The sequence below is a fragment of the Callospermophilus lateralis genome, chromosome X (assembly GCF_048772815.1).
Source record: "Callospermophilus lateralis isolate mCalLat2 chromosome X, mCalLat2.hap1, whole genome shotgun sequence".
NCBI lineage: Eukaryota > Metazoa > Chordata > Mammalia > Rodentia > Sciuridae > Callospermophilus > Callospermophilus lateralis.
Window position 1 is genome coordinate 79049655 of NC_135325.1, and position 22781 is coordinate 79072435.

Consider the following 22781-nt stretch of genomic DNA (forward strand, 5'->3'; position numbering starts at 1 on the left):
CACCTCTTTGCAACAATATGGTAATCAGTGGCTAAATCTGTTTCCTTGCCCTTTATTATCCTTATTTTACCTCGTTGAATTGGAAAATTCAAAAGGCCTAGGCCAAATTTTCAACAATAAACAAAGAATTATTTTCCAAAAAGAATGACAACACAAGTGTGTGGTCACTGAAATATAATAGTTGATAAAAACTAAAACAGGTCAAATAAGAGAGCAAGGACATATTGAAAAATTTTTTTAAAATGTAACATCCCTTTCTAAGAATAATTTTAATATGACATTTGTGGAGTATATATTGATGAGTCTCACTTCCACACCATCAGAAAGAGACAGAGAAGGGAGAATGATTGAACACAGCAACTTTATTCATAATCACATCTTCTTTTTATTAGCCACCTGGTAGACTTTCCATTCACCCAAAATTTCTCCAGATTTCTCTCACTCCAAAGATATCAATAAAAATCGACCTTTCTCAAAAAAATAATCCAACCAAATTTTTTTTCTCCACACTACCTTTACGTTTTCAATTCTATAAAACCATGGTATTAGCAACAAACTCTTTTCTCTATTAAGCTTCACACAGTTTTTAAAGTCAATAACATGTTATTAGTGGTGCTGATGATGTAACTCAGGATCTTGTGCATGCTAGAATTATCACTGAGCTTTAAACCCACCCCATTTGAGATGATTTAAAATGTAGTTTCCTTAGAAGTTATCTCCATTTCAAATTGAAGTAGATTAAAGTTTACTATGCTTTATTCAAAGAAAAGTGCCGGCATAGAGAAGCTGAAACTGCAGAATGGTTAAAGCTTGAGGAATGGCAAATACAGTGTCTCATTGTTATATATGAATAATATTAATGAAAAACATTTGACAAAAACCTCAACAATAAAAGTTCTTCCCTACATAAGTATCAATTTAAGTGCTAAAGAAAAAATAATTTCTCCCCCATGTATGCAGCACAACGAAAGCAAAATTCCCCCATGTTCTAACTGCACAATGCAGATAAAACTAGAATACAACAATATTGCATGATCCTTTACAAAGTACACAATTGAAAAAGAAAAATGCCACTTTCATCCTAACATATTACCCTTAGAACAGGTTAAACAATAATCACTCTACAATAATCCAATTGGATTTAGCCTCCAGAGAAAAGCTAGAAAAGTTTTGACAGGAAGAAACTTTATTTTCCAGACTCCAGCACTAAGGTTGCAATAAGTGGTTCATTTCCAACTGAGTCAGAGATAAACTTGAGTACCAAGACATGTCAGACATAAAATTTAAAGGACATTGTGGTAAGGGTTCAAGAGTATGTGCATAAAAACTGACCACCCACATAATAAGCTTCACGTCCTTGAATAAGAACCTCCTATCCCTCTATATGCAGAAAATGGTTCAACCCAGGGACAAAGAAAGAAATGGTATGGGAGCTTCCTTGAGTGGATAGGGACCCTCCCTCAATAATGTTATAATGAATATTCTTCCTGCAAAATCCCTCTGAATTCATATGCACCTTAGAAACTTGAACTTCTTACTATTTGAGTCAAAATTTCGAGAATAGCAGTGTGATAAATGTGGGCCTGTTTTCTTCTTGGTATCATGGAAACCAATATCCAGAGTAATATACTTTGACTATTGTTTCTTAAGATGCTTAAAGAAGGTATGCCACCTCATATTAAGAATTAATATTAGAGAGAAATATAAAAACCAGAGCCTAGAAATAGAGACCAAACAATCTATTTTACTTCAGGGAAGGAGAAAAAATTGAGGCTAGCATTCAATTTCCACTCAGATTCCTCAGGTTTTAGCTCCCTAAAATCACAGAAGCTAAATTAACTCTGAAGAAATAACTTTCAAGTCTTGTTGAAGATGTGCCTGCACTTGACACATAAGAAAAAGCTGCCTTAACAAAACAACAGGATTATTTCTATATGGAAAGGACTGAAGCATTTTATATTTACACCAAATCCTACCAATTCAAAAATTTTAATAGGAAAATGCATTAAAAAGGTAAAAATTTAAAATAAAAGATAATAGAATACCTGAGTATACTTTCGTTGCCAACATATTTTTCTTTTTAAATTACCTTCCTCTGATTTTTTTCAAGTGAATTTGTTGTTACCATTTTGTAGTGATGCATATAAATAAAACTAATAAAAATTATTCTCTAAAACCAACTTACTAAACAACAACCACTAACATTTGAAATTGTCTTTACTGCAGATCTGTCACTGGTATCCCCAGAAAAAAATTTACCATTATTTGTAAAATGTTTAGGAATCCCATCTACTTTGGCTGTCACCTTCATCCCCTTGCAGAGATTAAGTATTCCTTAAAATAAACTGTATGAAGAGAAATGTAAGATTTGAAAGTTTCACAAAAAAAATTCAACATTAAAATGAGGCCAGTGGTATAGTAGCCATCTTTTATAGATACTTTTCTATCATTTATGCTAATAAATAAGGAAGGTTACAGAGAAAGGGAGAAAGAGAGGTGATTTAGTATTTGGCCGTATCACTGGGATGGAAAATTGTAGCTAGAAAAACAAAATATCCTCTGAAGTTTCAGCATGGTGTCTAATCTCAGATGTTATTAGTCTGATTGTCTGAAGAGTGTAAATCCAGCAGGAAGATGAAGACAGAACTTTGCTGAAATGTAAATCATGATGGCTAGTGTCTTCCATGTAAAAATACTGAAATATCTGCAAAATTCAGTTACAATATCTAACAACGGCTTTCATAAAAGTTCTGGAAGAAAACATGTCACTATAAAAGAAAAACATTTGAGTTAGTTGGGATGAGCATAAATGAACCTACCAAAGTAGACAAGAGACTACCTGGGGTTATTTTTTGATGTTGTTCGTGTTTTTTTGGCAGGCGTTGATCATGGATCCAGCTCCTGCTTCTTCTGCAGCTCCATTTCAGCTGCCTTTTGTACAGCTGCATCTACCAGCAAGTGGAAGCTGCTGAAATCCTCGTATTCCTCTGGCCACACAGATTCAGAAGAAAAGGACTCACTAGTGGAAATCTTGACCTTTTTCTTTGGCTGGGAGTTTAGGATTAGCTTCTGGCTTGGGACAAACTCAGGATCTGTAAGCCTCTCTTCTGACTCCTGGCCTACTGGCAGCAGGGACTCAGGCAAGCATTGTACCTTGTCTGGAAGTTTGGCCCCTGACTTGACCTGCACAAAATGATCAGTGCTCTGCTGTTGGGCTTCATCGATGGCCTTGTCTTTAAGGTGGTTAGGGTCGTTTACATCCTGTTGAAGCATTTCCGGGAGAACGCGTCTGCGGGCATTTATGAACCAGTTTGAAATCTGAAGAAATGATAAATTAGTTTGCTCTGACAGCATCCGTTTCTCTGCCTCTGAAGGATAGGCCTTAAACCGGTGCTCATAGAGCCAGTCGCGGAGAATCTTCACGGACTCTGATGGCAGGTACCCTTTCCTTTGCCTCTTGCTCTCTGTTGAGGTTAGAACCTTGTCTGTACTATTGTTAGGTTTCGATGTGATTGAGGTTTCTTGGACCTGGCCTTGGATTTCCGATGGGCTATCCTCCGTGGCCTCCATGTTCTTGAGGACTGTGTTCACAATCTCTGGAAAGTCTGGAAAGGCTGAGGTAGGATTAATGTAGGTCTGACAGATCCAGAAAAAAAGGCATGAACAGTTTTCTAAGGGGAAGTCTCACCCGTTGCTTCCCAGGGAGATGAACAGAGTTGCTAATCGCACAATCTACAGGCTCTGTGACGTCACATCCCCTAAACGCATTACGTGACTGCCCCTCCCCTCCATTTCCTGGTTCACCCTCACGCCACTGTTCGGTTTTTTTCCATAGTTTCCAATGTGCATGTTTTCACTGGAGGAGTTGGGAGCTCTTTGGAGTTGTATTTCTCTCCTTCTCCAATTTCCGTTCTCTGAAGAAATCTGTTTTTCCTAGTTAAGTCCATTGTTTTTTTTCATTTTGATTTTACTTTTCCATGTTCAAAGACAATCTTAAGAATATTTTAACTACACTTTTGCACCCTACTATAGTGATTTTTCTTCTCTATGACCTTGAAATCTGTGACTTTGTCATGACATCATTGTGGCTTTTGGGTCATGATAGCCAACAGAAATTAAGTAACCAAGAGAAATTGTTTTTGTTGTTAGAAACGTGGAGCACTATAGGTTTTTAGAAATAACTAATTGCAGACATTACAGATTGAATTGATTTAAATTTAACCCCCACAGGGAATCTTCAGTGACCTACATCCCCAAAGCTTTTTTTCCTTTTGGTACCAGGGATTGAACCCAGGGGTGCTCAACCACTGAGCCACATCCACAGCTCCTTTTATTTTTTAGTTTGAGACAGGATCCCTAAGTTCCTGAGGCTGGCTTTGAATTTGTAAACCTCAGGCCTGGTCTCCCTAGCTGCTGGGATTACATGTGTGCCACTGCGCCTAGATTCAAATTTTTGAGGCAGAATCTAACTTAGTTAGTTGCCCAGGCTGGCCTCAAACTTGCAATCTTCCTACTTCAGCCTACCACTTCAGCCTACCCAGTTGCTGAGATTATGTGCCTCTACCATTGCACCAAGACAAATATTTTCTTGATATTTCAAGTTCATGGAACTCACCCTCCCCATGTTAGATGAAACTATTATGTAAATTGTGACTTGAAATAAGCCAAAATTAGTGGTGTGGTTACTGCGCTCTATTAAATTTCAAAATAAAACTTGTCAAGGAGGGCACATTTTTTTCCTTCAAATTTAAATTATCTAGATAATTATTACGAGCAATTGTACATATTGAAACAAATTGAAGAAACATGTAGGATTCAGCAATAGACTTCAGTATCGGAAGGACTAGTGGTATGTGTAATGTATATGAAACATGAAATAAACCAACAAACAAGGATGAAATATAAGATAAATATTTCCCAACAAGACTTATAGATCTTATAGTTTATTATTGACTTTGTTCAATTTAAGAAGCAAATGATCTCCTTTGAACTTAAAATTTGTCATAGCATTAATGTAAAGGAAATGTTTTCCAATTTTTAAATAAATCTTGCATGACCTGGTGTTAAAATATCATGAAGTAGGGCCAAAAAATGTGTCAGATTCACTTTTAAAAATCATAAATTATTACTCAATAAAATCTTGATTGGGGCTAGGGTTATAACTCAGTGGTAGAGCACTTGTAAGGCACTGGGTTTGATACTTAGCACCTCATAGAAATAAATATATAAATAAAATAAAGGTATAGTGTCAATCTACAACTAAAAAAAAGAATATTAAAGATGACTCAAGAAAAATAAAACGTGAACAAGTGGATTTCAATCCAAGAAAGCAAATATAAGATCAGAAAAAAAAAAAAAAATATATATATATATATATATATATATATATATATATAGAGAGAGAGAGAGAGAGAGAGAATATACACACACAGTTTTCAGATTAATTGTTAAAAAATGTTTTATCTTGATGGAAGTTAGTGATACAAAATGAATTTATTTTTTTTTTTTTGAGAGAGAGAGAGAGAGAGAGAGAGAGAGAGAGAGAGAATTTTAATATTTATTTTTTAGTTTTTGGCAGACACATCATCTTTGTTTGTATGTGGTGCTGAGGATCGAACTTGGGCCGCACGCATGCCAGGCGAGCGCGCTACCGCTTGAGCCACATCCCCAGCCCAAAATGAATTTCTGATAAACATGTCATATGAAATCAAGCATAGAAAGATGTTTTCTTCACATAACAGATTCCACAGAGACTTAAGCTCTCTCATACATAGCTTTGTACTTAATAGTAAAGAAAATGTTCTTTTAGTTTCATGAGCAAGGCAAACATGTTTCATTTCACTACTATAATATTACTTAGAAGTTTGAACCAATAGAATCAATAAAAAAGTAAATGCATTATATATAAAAAGGAGACAATATTATTGGCTGATGGCATGATTAGCCACATAGAAAATATTGAAAAATCAGTTCAGAAACTGCTAGAAAATAATAACATTTAAGTGAGGTGGCCAGATAACAAATAAAAGATGAAACAATAACATATATCATCAAACTTATTTAGAAAATACATTGCAAACATTATGTAGTACATAATCATAAGAATAAAGATAAGAAAACTTAGGTCTAAAACTAGTTATTACTTTCTAGTCCTATTGAAAGACAAATATAGACTTCTATTAAAGATGGTAAAATGAAAGCTGGGTGTGGTAGCACATGCCTGTAATACAGAGAGGCTTGGGAGGCAGAGGCAGATGGCTTGCAAGTTCAAGGCCAGACTCAGCAACATAGGGAGGCCCAGTCTCAAAATAAAAAATAAAAAGAGCTTGGAATATGGCTCAGTGTTTGAGCGCCCCTGGGTTTAATCCTTGGTACAAAAAAAAAAAAAAAAGAGAGAGAGAGAGACAGACAGACAGACAGAAATTAATAGATGTTAGCATTTATTTTCTTCTTGAATAGGAAAAGGAAATCTCACTGTTTTAATTTAATTATCTTTATTTTTATATTTTTATTGTTGTTGTTATTATTATTTTGGTACTGGGATTGAACACAGGGGCGCTTAACCACTGAGCCACTTCCCCAGCTCTTTTTTTAATTTTTAAATTTTAAATCAAGGTCTTACTAAATTGCTGAGGCTGGCTTTGAACTTGCAATCCTCCTGTCTCAGCCTCCTGATCACCTAGGATTACAGACATGTGCCATTGTGCCCCCACTCTTTACAATTATATTTGAATATTTTACCTATAAAATACTTCTACTCTGAACCTACTTTTTTCTTTTGCCTTGTTGAAATGTTAAAAAATGTTTCTAAACTTTAGTTGGAGGAATAAATATGTGATATAATGTGGCATTTTTGAAAGATCAAACTGAAGTAAAAATATTTCTCTTACTAGATATTATATTTGTAAGTAGCAAGTCATTAAAATGACATCATAAATACCATAAACATATATACATAAACTGGTCAATGAAACAAAATACAAGAACAACCTCATGGACTTTATGGGACTGTGCATGATAGTTAATCTTTTCAATTTAATTGATGAAGAATGCTTTTTTACCCCTGAAAATAAAGAATATTGCCAAAAACACCATAAACCTGGAAAGTTTACTTTGGTTCAATTACAATTTGCAGAAATTGTAGGACTATAAAGGAAACTTATCATTAATTTCACTTTAGTGAAAATGTGGTAGTGTTAGAAAGCATAAAGAATACTGACAAATTCATTTAATATACTTAGGAAGGATGAAGATGGGAGTGTTATGTTTATATAAAAAAGGATAAGTAAGGTAAAGTGAATAGACATTTTAAAAAGAAGGAATACTTTTGTTTTTACAATAAGTATGAAAGTATTAGGAATTTTATCTCCTATGTAATACTATTATGAATTCCCATGAAATTATATATGTGTTTGTGTAAATATGGTTCTTATGATTCACACAAAAATAATTGCATAAAAACCATTATAAGACTGAAGACTGTATAATGTAGCTATATAAATGTTAGAAATCTCTGTATAAAAGCAACGTTGAAACAGAAGAAAACCTTTATAACCATATTAAAAAAGGCAAATTATTAAAATATATTATTGGTAATCTATATGACATATAATACATAAATAAATTTATTATTGCCCTATCCCCTACAAATCAATAAAGATCTAGATTGTACTAATAGAAAAGTGAGCAAAAATTTTGGACAATTTATAAAAAAAAATACAAATGACTGAGCTAAAAATTTAATTACTTTTTATAAATAATCAATGACATGCATATAAAAGGAAATTGGGTATGCTTTTCTCATAACTTATTGGTTAATACTAAATAGATTCTAAAAAACAATATTTTTGAGAGTCTGTTAAAATATGAATATCAATGCACTTTTTAAAAAAATCCTTATTTTATTTATATATTTTTAAATAGTGGAGAATTGAATGCAGTGCCTCACAAGTGTGTGAGGCAAGTGCTCTACCACTGAGTCACAACCCCAACAGCCCAATACACTTTTGGTGGCATTATAAAATAATATATCCTTTTAGAGCTGTTCTTTAAGAATGAGTCAAAGAAAAATAAAGTGTACTATTCAAACAAGGAATGTTTATGGAGTTGATCATGTGGAAAATATTTGATAAAATTATAAATATATAATATACAAAATTGTCTTCACATAGTTTATTATTATTAAATTAAAACAGATTATGGGTTTGATAAAATAAAATAATTCGTGTACTACTGAAAAAATCTAGTAATTAAGTTCAATGGCATAGACATGTAGTTAAACGTAATGTGTGGAGGATGTCAAAAAGCAATTCAAAAACAGCATGCAAATTTTTATCAATTTTTGGAAAAAAGAAAGTCAAAGTATGTACATGCACAAAATGTATGCATTGTGCCCATGCCCTGTTTGTGTGTGATTATGGGTGTAGAAAAATATCAGTAATTTAATTCCTTAGGCTAGGATTTCAGTGCTCAGTTACAGAGCACTTGCCTGCTGATACCAATCTTGGCAATCAAGAATGGGTCTTTGTTCCCTAGTGTTGAAGCTCAAACACCTGAGAAACACCAAGGCAAGCACAGAAAGCAAGTTTTATTTAAGAAAATGATAGAGACAGACTGCTCCCAAGAGAATTAGAGCCTTGGAGCCTTGGAGCCTGGGAGCCAAGAGCTGGAGGGAGGGGGCTTCTTCTTTTATATAAATGTGGAGGATAATCATTAATAACATAAAGCACCCAGGAGCACAATCACAGAGGTTAACAACCCTTGGTCCCCTCTTTGATGACTTGTCTTCATCCTTTCTAGACCCCCATCATTCATTGCCTACACTGACTGCCTGTCCTTCACCCCCTGCTTCAGTTTGCTGAGGAATGTGACATATCCTGTCCACTCAGGCCAGGTAGGGCTTCAGGAAGATTGCTTTTGGGCAAAGCAAGCAGATGGGGGGTCAGCACAGTAGGTTCATCCCACAGAATTATCCTTTTAACCTCATGTTTCCACCATCCTAATCTATCTGTCCTCTTACACTAGCATGTACAAAGCCCTGGGTTAAATGCCCACTATATATATATGAAAAAGAAAAGGAAACACATTATCTTGTATAATGAGGGCAACACTCACCTTATATTTTTTTATATTTATTTTTTATATTAATATTTTCGAGAAATATTTAATCATATTAACAGAAGCCAAGAAAAAAATAATATAATTCAGCATTAGTTTCACAAATATGCATCAAGAACAAAGTATTATAAGGGGCTTGGATGTAGTTCAGTGATAAAATGCTTATCTAGCATGTAAAAGGTCCTGGGTTTCATTCACAGCCTATGAGAGAGAGAGAGAGAGAGAGAGAGAGAGAGAGAGAGAGAGAGAGAGAGAGAGAGAAAGAGAAAGAAAACATAACAAAAACAGTGGAGTCCAAAACCATGAGACATCTAGATCTCTTAACACTTTAATTGGTGACTGGAAGAGGTCTGTGCAGTAAGGCTAAATAACTTCAAAATATTTTACCCTTATCATTTAAGGTGAAGAGGGGCCTCTCACACTTGGCTGCCCGACAAATTCCAAAGGGCATAAAGGAAATGCCCATATGGAGTAAAATTGTTCATTTCACAGTATTGATCAAGAATTATCTAGAAAAAAAGCTAACTTTTTATAAGCTTCTATTCCTGTCATTGGGGGTAAATTCAGATTCCTAGAAACTCACCCCACCCAAATGTCCAGACATTTTTGCCATTTTTGTCTGCTTTGAATCTTTGGAACTAGTTTTATCATGCCATATATCCCTCTATATACCAGATATCACAAATAAAAATGTGAAATCCAAGTAAAGTTTGTAATTTGGTTATTACCATTACCAAAAAGCATGGTCCTTGTCCCTGATGCCAATCCAATAATGAAGACATGGTTTTGAGCAAAAGGAAAAGGTTTATTGCATTGAGAGCAAAAAAGAAGAACATGAACTCCTATTCCAGAGGCCAGGATACTGCCCATAAGGGAGAACAGAGGTCTTTTAAAGAAGCTCTTCAAAGGCTTCATTCTAGTTTGCCCTAAAGGGGGATAGTGATGCATTGTTAATTAGGAAGATAGCTATTCCTTAGATCTGGGCCAACCCTCAAGTGTGGATTACTTGCTTCCTGTGTTGGTGTGTGCTCAAATACAGATAACTAGGTCTAGGGTATGGTAATACTATTCTATATGCCCTGGTTAGGGAGGTGGACAGGGAGTAGAGGAAAAAAAAACAAGTCTCATTTAAAATAAGCAGCTAAGGCTATATTCAAAAGATCAAGGGACCACTGTTTCATATACCCACTGTCAATTTCTACATTCCATTTCTATTGACAAATGGGTGAGGACACCTCCAAGCTGTTCTTGCTGAGAGAGGGTAAAGTTGACAGGGAAGAAGTGACCCAAAGTCCTTGTTCTCTTTCAGGTGAGGCATGGACAATTAAGGGTATTCAGCATCAGAATGGTCCAGAGGTCCATGCTGGCATTTGAAATGTGACTGGACAAGGCATATATTAGGCAAGGATCCTGCAGGACACAAATAAAGAAGAAAGCAAAGCATTACTCTTTTTGTAAATAATTGATACAAAAGACAGTATTTCAGCCAGTTTCTAAAATGCAGGACAAGTTTGTGACTCCAGAGTCCTTTATGATAGTTAAATATTAGGCTTAACCACATAATATCCCTTTCTTTACAGCTTCCAGCTTTACTTACTTTTTATAGGGCTAATACATGTACGTCTTACATTACATTAAAAAAATATTCTTTAAATGTTCATGTATTAGTGTGCTTTGGTCATACTATTATTTCAGGTATTTAAGACCAAGTTGGTCAAAATTAACCTGTTCCTATCTTCTTTTAAGAGTCAGCTGAGATTCTTCAGGGTGTCACTCTGGGGAACATGTGAAAAGACTCTTGCCTCCTTCAGTTTCTTCTACCAGTAATGCCATCTGCCAGGATTGGTCCAGAGTTTTGCTGACTATGGGTGGCTTCTCTTGAAAATATTAGGGACATTTCTCTTTCCAATGATTCTCCTGTTTGCAGAATGTGCTCTAGTTGGCTTTCTCCTGTTCTCTAGGATCCTAAGATATATATCTTAGTGATAACAGGTTACCTGCATCAAGTTACAGAACATTAAATGTCATAAATAAATCCCCAATTAAATTTGTTATTTTTATATAATATGTCTAAAAGAGATTACTATTACAGACAACTAAAATTTGGAGAACATCAATTTGGTTAAGTATTCTCCTAAGCTTTGTATTTTAAATACTAGAAAAACATGAATACATCTAATATGCAAAGAAGCCATGAATAGTTAGTGTCACAATTACACAGATGTCTTTATATTAACTAGGTTTAACTTTTACAGTAAAAATCAGAATGCAAAGATAATTATAAGTTCACAAAATTTAGAAGTTCTAGAAAATATTAAGGATAGCCTTAAGTCTCTTATGCATTATATAAACAGTGTCAATGATCAGAAATAGACTTAGAGAGATATAAGACGGTTTTTCAAATGGAAGTATGGACATTTTCTGCCAGATGCAATGTATAAAAGAGAGCACTTACTGGTTAAACCTACATGAACTTTTAAAAAAAATTTTTTAGTTGTACATGGATTTAATACCTTTATTTATTTGTTTATTTTTATGTGGTACTGAGGATAGAACCCAGTGCCGCACACATGCAAGGCAAGTGGTTTATCACTGAGCTACAACCCCAGCCCTGATTTTTTTTTAGTTGTTGATGGACTTTATTTATTTTTATGTGGTGCTGAGGATTGAACCCAGTGTCTCATACATACTAGGCAAGTGCTCTACCACTGAGCTACAGCACCAGTCCTGAACTTTTATTTTATAAAATTTTACAGAAAACTTAGAGAAGGCACAGATAAACATAGTTTCAGATGTATACATATCTCTAGTCACGTGTGTTTAGATTATTCATAAAAAATCAAGCCTAGTCAACATTTATTTAAGTCATCTGTTTCATCAGGGTGAGGTTTTTTTTTTGTTGTTGTTGTTGTTGTTTTCTTTCTTTTTTTTTTAACAGGCAGAATAAGTATATTGTAGGTTACCTGGCAAACCTGACTCAATTCATGTTTTAAACATTAGTCCAGAAGAGAATGAATTCTTATTAATGTATCTCTATTAAGGGGTTATTTTATCCCCCAGGGTCAAGTTGTTTCCTCCTTAAACAAAATCTTGGTTATAATAATCCTATTCACCTTTCTCAGGGTCCTGTGGCCCAAATGGCCTTATTTGATTTTCATAAACCTCCAGCAGAGCATGCTCTGTTTTCTTTTCTGGGGAGTCACTTGTCAATTAAGGTGGGTGATAATATTATCTGTACATTTAATTTAGACAAAACATTTTATCCCAGGAGAGGGATCGGGACTGTCTGACATATACCAAAAATTTTGACTCAATATTTTTTTCCAGTTTGCATTCAAGGGTTTTGAGCACAGAATATTGTTGTTTGATCAGTCTCTCTTATTATTATTGTGATAATCAACTTTAAGTGCATTCCCCACTTACAATTTTACCCAGACTCTTAAAAAAATATCTATCTATCTCCATGGTGCTCTGTCCAATGAAGACCACATTGACTATACAGACTGTTATGGACCTTTCTTTGCAGAAATCAGCAGAATCAATACATACAATACTGTATACATTGGGACTCTGGGACGTCATTGTATTTGAGATCTGTAAGCAGCAGTCAAGACTGTATCCTGAAGTGTCACCTAGCCAAATGGGACATTCTGTCAGAACTTAAAAGGGAAGACTATTTTGTCCCCAGATTTTAATTTAATAGAACTGAAACCCATTGCCATGTTCTTTATGACTGGCAGCTTTCTCTCTTCACCCACATAAGATAGGCTAGTTAAGGGGCTGGGGTTGTGGCTCAGTGGTAGAGTACTTGCCTAGCATGTGTGAGGCACTGGGTTTGATTCTCAGCACCATAAATGTTAGACCAGGACACAAGAAAAGACCACCGACTCCAATTAAAATCAAATTAAAGCAAGCTTATTATTTCGACCGGCCGGGCTGCATCTCCCTCCCAAAACGGCGGGAACAAGACAGCCACCCCACCTTTCCTACAGCCCAGCTTTATAGCCCAGAAAGTTACACAAAGGGGGGTTACAGATAACAGAACTCTGACAAGCATCACACTAATGGTAGTTTACATTTTTTTGCTGGCCCCAACATCAGAATTTAGGAGGACCATTAGAGCCTCAGAGAGGGTCGTTGTCTGGCCAGGGAAGGCCAATATTTATGAGGTGTCACTAAGTTTCAGAGAGGGCTACTATCTGGTCAGAGAGCCAGGCATGGGTGAGTTCAAGGCACGGGCAGGCATTCCATGCAGGTTCAGAATTTGCAGTAATTTATAGTAAAGCCAAAATTATCTTTTCATGGCTTTGTGGCAAGATGGCTCCCAATTTTAATAAAAGATCAGGTTGGGTTTATCAATCAATCAATAAATAAATAAATTTCCATCAATATCTAAAAAAAAATTCTAAAAAACTAAGCTAGTTAAAAGTTAGACAATGAAGTTAATGGGTCATAATGTGAGGTTAAGCAATCTAGTCCACTGTTGTGTCCCAGGGCTGTAATAAAATTGAAATGAGTGTGAATTCAAATATAAGCTACAAAAAAGAATTCATACTTAAGGACTAAAAGTGACAGCCAACTAGAAAGTCATGGACCAAGCCAATAGCCTTGATACCCTCCCCAAACCTGTACAGCAGATTCCAACAAGCAGTTCAAAAGCTTTTTAATTAATGTTTGTTCAGCTCGAACTCTGATCATGCCTTTATCCAGAAGCCATAATTCCCCAGACTGGTATGCTCAAGTGGAAAAGCATTCCACCAATTATCCCCTCACATTATGGAGAGTTTCATCTTTTCTTCTCACATTCAAAACAAACTTTATTGCTTTCATTTTGGTCCTCTGATACCATCTGTGGATTTTATTATTTGGACCCATGAGACAAGAACTCAGAAAGAAATCAGCGAGGACTGCCATAGCTTACATAGATTTCATTTGTCAGCAGAAGCAGCAAACTAAGCTGCATTCTCAAACTCTAATTTTGTTCCCATGGGCAAAAAGTGGATGGAAGGCAAGGTAGAGGCCAGGTCCTCTTTACCCATTTCTTTATAGATGAGGCAGCTTTCCTGGGATTTCTTTCCTTTAGCCTAGGACTGGAATCCCTGACCCACAGCAGGATAATTTGCAGCTGCCTGGGGCCAGGCTGAGAAGCAGTGCTAGGATTGTCAGCCCAGCACCTTTGAAAGGACTAAAATGTTCTTTTTTTTTTTTTTTTTTTTAAACCCTTTAGTCTGTGGTTCTGCTATCCTCACACATTACAGACAGTGCATTTTGTATCATCACATTAGTTTTTTTAACTGTTCAGACTCCTTATTATGCAACTGCATACATACCTGAAAATACAGAATTTCTTTCATTACTTTATCTCCAACAGACCAATTTCAACTACATAATTGTACAATAACTCAAAAAACCATGCAAAGATCACATTGTTACAGGAAAATGTCATCTTTTTCTTAGACCATTTTGTATCTATAGGTGACCCATGCAGTCAAGATCTGTCCCAAGAAACTACCTGTAAGATTAATGCAGTAGCTGGTTATGGTGGTGAATGCCTCTAATCCCAGCAGTTCAGGAGGCTTAGACAAGAGGCTTGGGAGTTCAAAGCCAGTCTCAGCAACAGCAAGGTGTTAAACAACTCAGTAAGACCCTGTCTCTAAATAAAATACAAAATAGGGCTGGGGATGTGGCTCAGTGGTTGAGTGCCCCTGAGTTCAATCCCCAGCACTCAAAAAAAAAAAAATAATAATAATGTAGTATTGTTTATGTCATGTCTTAAAGGGCCAGTAACAGATACAAACAAAAAATACAGAGACAGAGGGTCTGTGAACACAGAGGGAACTTACCAGATGGATAAGGTATCAGCACTTTACTGCATTCAGTTTGCTTTTACTCAAAGTAGACCAAGATGGAGCAATCCACACAATTCAGAGAAGGAAGCTGGGATTTCCCGAAAACAAAAGGGGCTTTGCAGCTGCTGGGGTAGTCCATCAGTCACTCCCTTTACTCACTGGAAGAGCTTCTCTGATTTGACCCAAGGCAAACACACCCAACTCCTAACTCTCCAGCAGTCAGCTGTCAACAATTTTGCCTAACACCCTCAGCATGGAAGTAGGGTTGCTTGGAGTGCCAGGCCTGCCAAAAGCTGGAGTGGGGGCTGCTCTTGGGTCCCATTTGTGTCACCAATTTTGTTACCGTAAGCTTGGACCTTGCCCCTGATGCCAATCCAATAATGAGGACATGTTTTTGCAAAATGGAAAAAGAAGGTTTAATGATTTGGTAGCAAAGAAGAACAAAGAACTCCTGTCCCAGAGGCCAGAATTCTGCTCATAAGGTAGAATAAAAGCTGTATTCCAAATGTGCCCTGAAGGGTGATTGTGATTCACTTGTTAATTTGGGAGATAGCCATTCCTTAGATTTTTGGGGGCATTCCTCAAGTGTGGTTTACTAGGTTCCTGTTTTTTGTGTGTTCTCAAATACAGATAAGTAGGTCTAGGATTGGTAAAAGTTAATCCTGTTCCATGCTCCCAGGTTAGGGAGATGGAGAGGGAGAAGAGGAAATGAAAAACGTGTTCCTTTTGGAATAAGCAGATAAGACTATATTCAAAAGGTGAAATGGACCACTATTACAATTCTGTTAATGGCATAGATCTAGAATGACCCACAAAGTCTCATGTCCAAGTATTGAAATGTACTCAAAACAGTATTGTTGAAGTTATTTATTTATTCTTATTTAACAATCTCTTATCATTGTTGGATAGGTTTTGCAGGAAAGATTGTTTTTCACATTGATTTTTCTTGGCGACAGTGTTAACAATCAGTTGAGTTATATGTGTTAGACTTCTTCAAGACTCTGTTGTATATCATTGATCTATTTTTTTAAATTAATGTTCTTAAGGTGAATTCTACAAGGTATTGTCAGCTGTGAATATACTTTACATTTAATATTCTGACAATTAAGTTCATTTAAATTTGTTATTTTTTTCCATTTGCTTTTTGCTATTCTAGATAACATTGCTATATTATTCTACTACAGTTGACACTCTTGTTAACATCTTAAAGTACTATATTTATTACAATCAATGATTCAATATTTTGTATTGTCATTAGCCAAAATTCTTAGTTTTTATTACAGCTAATTCTTAGTGTTGAACATTCTATGAGTTTTGGATATCCTTTTAATATCCTCGTAATTTTGCCTTTAATAGAATGCCATATAATTGGAATCAGAGTATGGAGTCTTTTCAGATTGGCTCCTTTAACTTTCTCATTTTCATTTAAGGTTGTTTCATGTCTTTTGTGGCTTAATAGCTCATTTGTGGATTACAGGCATGCACCACTGCTCCTGGCATCCATCTAATTTCTGAAATGCATCTTGGCTGCTTTTGAATTTTGACAAAACATTCATGTACAAGATTTTGTGTAAGAATAGGTTCAACTAATTTGTATAAATAATAGATTACATGTTAAGAGCATATTTAATTTTATTAGAAAATGTCAAACTGTCTTGTAAATTTCCTTTACCATTTTGCATTTCCACCAGCAGCAAAGAATGAGATTTCCTATTGTGCCACATTCTCTCCAGTGTTTTGTGTTATTAGTTTTGTTGAAATTAGCCATTCTACTAGAAATAGAAGTGTAAGTTGTTTTATTTTGCAAGTTCATAGTGGCTTATGATGTTAGGCATTATTTTAAATACTTATTTGTCATTTGTATAACTTTTCTAGCATGATGTTCAAATACTTAGCCTCTTTTTATGTCAATTGTCTGGTTTCTTACCAATGATTTTTTACAAACTATTTATATATTTTGAATACCAGTATTTTAACAGATATGTTTCTAAAACATTTTCTGCAATTTGTTTCTTCTTATTCTATTAACTTTCTTTCTCAGAGCAAAAGGTTTTAATTTTAATGAAATTCAACTTATCAATTCTTTCATAAACATGCACATTCTGGTGCACTTAAAATATTTTGTCATCGCAAAAAAGAAGGAGGTTTAGATTTTCTCCTATATTAGCTGTAAGTGTCTTATACCTTTGCATTTTATATTTGGACCCATAACTCATTATAATATTTTGTGAAAGGTTTAAGGACTTTGTATTTACTTTCAATTAAACTATCCTTATAACACATATGTTTTATAAGATTTATAATATTTACCATAGTTTTTTGTACAATTTGAAAATCTATTCTTTTAAAATACTTATATAATTATTGATATTTACGTTTTGGTCTGTTGTTTTAATATTTGTTTTCTTTTCCTGGCAAATTTATACAGTTTCATAAAAAATATGATGATACTATGTTTTAATATGTTCGTTTTCTTAATTCTCAACTTCTACATATTGTTTTATGCTTACAATATGGTAATGTGTTGAAAAAACAAATTTTTTGATCAATCATATGTATATTTATGAAATTAAGAGGGAAAAGAGTCTGTTTACTGACATAACTAAATTTTTTAAAGTTTTTTTTTTACATTAATATTTTTTGTTTATATCTGAAGATGTGGTTTCCATCTGGAATAACTACCCTTCAACCAGAAAAAAAATTCCTGTTGAGGTTCTTGTTATGCTGTTCTGTGGATGATGAATTAGCTTTTAGTTTTCATTTTCTGAATATATCTGCATTTCATTTCTCTTATTGAAAATGTGTTTGCTGAATACAGAATCAAATAATTAGATGATTTTTCATTGAGCCCATTCAAAATCCCCTTCAATGACCTTCCTATCTCCTTTTTTATTTGAAGTAAAGTCATCATTGATATACAATGTTGTGTAAGGGTCCAGAGAAACGTCGGAGGGAGAGACCACAAGAGACCGGCTCCATGCAATTGGCAGAAGGGGTTTTATTGATTCAGCATGCTGAGGCTCCAGGCTCACTCAGGAAGATAGAGCAGCTCAGAGCCCCGAGCAGAGGTCAGGCAGAGCTTAAGTACACTTTTTGGAGAGGGCGGGGGGCTTTGCATACATCAGAACAAATCATCATGAGGCGCGGGAAAATTGAACAACAACTCTGAGACCTGGTTAGTACATTTACTGGCGGGAACAGATTGGACGGGGGTGATTGGTTACTTTTAAGCGGGGTGAACATTTAAACTGATTGGTTCTGGGGCCTGAGGTGCCTACGTGCCAGCTTCACAGAACCCCAAGTTATTAGACAACCAGAGGAGTTAGTGAGAATATTTACTGGGCAGCTCGGGTATTGTCCTAACAGCTACCGAGATTATAGGTTCCGGGGGTAGCAGAGGAATTGTAACAATACTTAATCTTTTACTCTTTAACCCAAGCCTTGCAGTTAGAAACTTCACAATGTCCGGTCTCTTACACTTTAACTCTGGCTCTGCGGCTTAGAATCAGCTTAGAAATTTTACCTTTACAGTTGCACTGCACATTTATGACATATCATTTTTGCTTAGACCATTTTAAGGTTCTTTTTTCATATTGGTTTCTAACAGTTGTAAGATAATTTATTTTTGTTAATTTTATCTTCTTTAGGTTCTCAGACCTTCTTGAATCTACACACACATGCACTTTTTAATTTTGAGATGTCTTTGCCTTTTATTCCTTCAGATAGTATTTTCTGTTTCATTCTCTCACTCTTCTTTTCTAGTATTCCTTGCAACTGTTATGTCCTTTAAATTCTTTCAGCCTTACCGAGGTTGTATGAAGTCTGTCATACCATTTCAGTTGTTCTTAAATCAGCAAGAAATCAGGGCAAAATGTATACAAAGATTTTTGAGACTATTCCTCCTCTGGAATGGCACTTTTCAGTATTTCCTCCATACCTTTCAGTTACAATGGTAACATGAACCATATTCTCTGGATTCCTGAGAACCAGACAATGGAATACCATGTATGTTTTAGCTATGCTATGTGGAGTTGGCTAGAGCCTGGATCAAGTTTTCAAAAGAAGTAATTTTAAAAAATCAGAAACTGACTGGGTGCAGTGGAGGTAGGAGACTCATAACCTGGAGAACATCCTGTGTAATTTAGTGAGACACTGTCTCAAAGTGAAAACAAATAGTTGTGGATGTGCTTACTTAGCTTTTAGTTACGTAGTTAATCAACAATTGGATTTGCTGCTAGAGGCATTTGCTTTGGACTGATATATAGTCTCTAAGTGGTCAGTGTTGTCATTGCAGTTGACATCTTTATGTTTCTGACTGCATTAGTGGGCTAATTGGAGATGAGAAACAGCATCAGGTGTTGCTATTCGTTTTTAAAAAATATATGATTAGTCCCCTCCTTGTATTTATTGTTCAGTTTTCTGTCTGTTGTGCTTGCTTAGCCTGGGATCAGGAGCAACAGTCAGCTTCTGGAGGGTGGTTGGAACAATACAGGAAGTGCTCAAAATGAAATCCAGAGAAACTTAAACTGTTGTGAGTTCTGAAGTTTTAACCCAAATGACACCTATCTGGCCAGCTGTGTTCAAAAGCAGCCACCAGTGCTTGCTGTGTGCTCCAATAATGGGAGAATATACTGGGGCGGTTTTGAGATTTTTGGGTGGCCTCGGCCTATTTTTTCAGTTTCAGAGATCCTGGGATTTCAGTTGGTTGAACTATAAATATAGGAGCCAGAAAGATCCTGGCACTAATCCTACTGCATTCCACTGATGAGAAAACAAGGAAGATCCTTCATATTATGATTATATTCACTTTCTCTAATTTTAAATTAAGTTAGTTTGTCCATTTAACAAAAGAAACAGTATCTAGAAAATTACATTATCAACAATGGAATTATATATTTTTTCTTATGTTTCTGTAGATGTTTTACTTAAAAATTGAAATTTATGGTCTCCTCTGGCCCTCAGGAGTACCTGTAATGTATCTATTGTACTCAGTGTCTGGCACTGTCCACTCTGGCATTTCCTAGCATTTTACCTGTAGAAACTGTTTATGGCACCACTGTGTTGATCATTGTGAAAATAAGTACACATCTCACTGGAATACTTTAAGTAACACTGTGCTGTGTTGAGAGCCACAGCCGAAGGGGCCCCAGCAAACTTCTAGCTGCCAGCAAACTTCCAGCTGCCAGCTGATGATTGGCTCACAGTGGCCCCAGCAAACTTCTAGCTGCCAACTGATTGGCTCCTCTGTGGTGATGCTCATTGGGCTGTTTCCCCACCCTTTCAGACCATGGAGCTGCTCATTGGGGGACTTTTTTTTGGCTCCGCCCATGCGACCCAGCCAATCGGGCTCAAGAGTAGGAGGAATGGGTGAGGTTGAGAGGCTTGTGGGAAGCTGGTGGTGGCAGTTGGGCTCTGAGTGAATTCCTGAAGAGCTGTGTGGTGTGGTGTGTGTGTTCTAAAAATAAAGTTTGTTTTTTTTGGCAAGTGGCTCCTGAATTGTGCCCAGCCAGACTGTGGCAGTGCTGTGTATATAGCTCCTGATAGAAGGAGTTGAAGTTTATTAAATACAGGAAGGAAGAGATTATTTTATGTTCAATCAATAAGGAAAATCCAAATTCCCAAGATTTTTATCTTTAAGAAAACATATATTGTAGGGCTGGGGTTGTGGTTCAGCAGTGGAGCATTTGAGTAGCACATGCGGGGCCCTGGGTTTAATCCTCAGCACCATTAAAAATAAATAAATAAATAAAGGTATTGTGTCCAACTACAACTAAAAAGTGAATATTTTTTTAAAAATGAAAACATATATTATAGTGAAAAATGTTAATATAAAAGTGATAATTTATTTCTAGGAGTCTTTTATGATTACACAAAACTATTCTAGAAATAGCTAAGTCTTTATGGAATTATGCTGTAGTTTTTGATTTTTACATGTATGTGCAAAGGAAAAGTGGTCTCATTAAATGCTTAATGTAGAATGCTTACCTTCATTGTTCAAAATAATTCAGAAAATGTGTCTATATAATCTTTATTTTTAAAAATAGTTTGAAGTCAAAGAGACTGCATTTTTTGAACAAGTTATAATGAATGCCTTGGCCCATGTAGCAAAAAAGACATTTGATTATCTTAAAAATTGCCAAATAACTTTCAAAATTTTTTTTTAGTTGTTGATAGACCTTTAATTTATTTATTTATATGTGGTGCTGAGGATTGAACCCAGTGCCTCACACATGCCAGGCAAGTGTGCTACCACTGAGCCCCAGCCCCAGCCCAAATTACTTTTTCATTAAATTTCTCAGTATTGTAATAACACCTTGTCAAATAAAAGCATATTTGAGTGTGATATTTCCCATAATTTGAAATTGAAATGGTATCATATTCCTGTATATTATGTTAAAAAAAGATGGAAACTTAAAAAAAATTAAAAGAATGTGTTGATGGAAAACCTTGACTAAAACTCAGTTCTTTCTTTTATTTATGTATTATTTATTTTCTTTTTTATTTGTTCTTTTTAGATATACATGACAGTAGAGAGTATTTTTACATATTATAAATACATGGAGACTAACTTTTTCTAATTAGGATCCCAATCTTGTTATTAGTCCATGAAGTTTAAAAAACCCAGTTTTTTAAATTACCATCAAATACAATTAATTATTTATTCAGTTGTAAGGGTTAGAATTAAATAAATATTAGGCATTTGTTTTATTTTTTCTGCTCTACCAATTTTTTAGAGATTTTTTTTTATGTTGCTGGTATTTAAACTATAGGCAATTTATCAAAAAGTCACATCCTTAGCCCTTTTTATTTTTATTTTGAGACAGGTTTCACTAAGTTGCTTAAGGCCTTGCTAAGTTGCTGAGGCTGCCCTTGAACTTGGTGATCTTCCTGTCTCAGTCTTTGGAGCTTTTGGGATTACAGGTATGTAGCATGTGCCGAGTGCCAATCTTTGCTAGTATATATGTTATATGGAGAAATATCTGCAAAATTTTAGATAAATAAGTAGCATAAAAGTATGGATTAATGCAGTTTTTATTTTTAGTTATTGATAGACCTTTATTTTATTTGTTTATATGCAGTTCTGAGAATCAAACCCAATGACTCACACATGCAAGGCAAGTGCACTACTGCTTAGCCCCAGCCCCAGCCCCAGCCCCAGCCCCTTAATACTATTTTGACATAAGAGATGGCAGTTTTTGGAATGTGCAAATTAAGTTCATATATGAATTTATTTTGATGATTTTTAGTAAACATATATATTAAAGAACACAGAGTGTAAGGTTACATATAATATGACAAACATGTATCTGAAAAATAAATACATACATCATTACACATATTTTAAAAATTAACATCATGCTCTGAATAAAGTGTTGCACTTTTAAATAATAACATTTTGGTGTGGGCTTTTAATATCACCTTTCTCCTACAGGTGTATTAATTTTCTATGAATTAATAAGTGACTGAAGTGCAGAATATTAAAAGGTCAATATAGTAGACAGCATTATTAATAATTTATGAGCACTACATTTTCAGTATCACAACCTCATTACTAAGGTTATCCTGAAAACTTGAAAATAGGCTGAACACTTATAGATATTCATGGAAAAGGGTGAAATTTTATCAGGTTTTACAATTATCTGTTGTATATTGAATGTAAAAACTAGCAACAGAAAATAATTTTCAATCAATATGTTATATATACATCCTTGATTTTTGCCTAGATGTACTATATAACTCATTCTATTAAACTTTGTTTTCTCATTGTTGGTGTTTGTAGAGAGGAATTGAAATGTTCTGGTTCCATTTCAAAAT

At 35.1% G+C, this 22781-nt stretch overlaps 1 protein-coding gene and 1 pseudogene across 1 annotated transcript; one reads left to right on the forward strand and one right to left on the reverse strand.

The window, feature by feature from the left end:
• Window positions 1-2886: 2886 nt before the first annotated feature.
• Window positions 2887-3570, reverse strand: Tgif2lx (TGFB induced factor homeobox 2 like X-linked). The gene has a single exon (XM_077106469.1). The coding sequence runs from the start codon at window positions 3568-3570 to the stop codon at window positions 2887-2889; it is 684 nt and encodes a 227-aa protein (XP_076962584.1).
• Window positions 3571-19187: 15617 nt separating this feature from the next.
• On the forward strand, window positions 19188-19731 carry LOC143638609 (tetraspanin-13 pseudogene; annotated as a pseudogene).
• Window positions 19732-22781: the final 3050 nt, after the last annotated feature.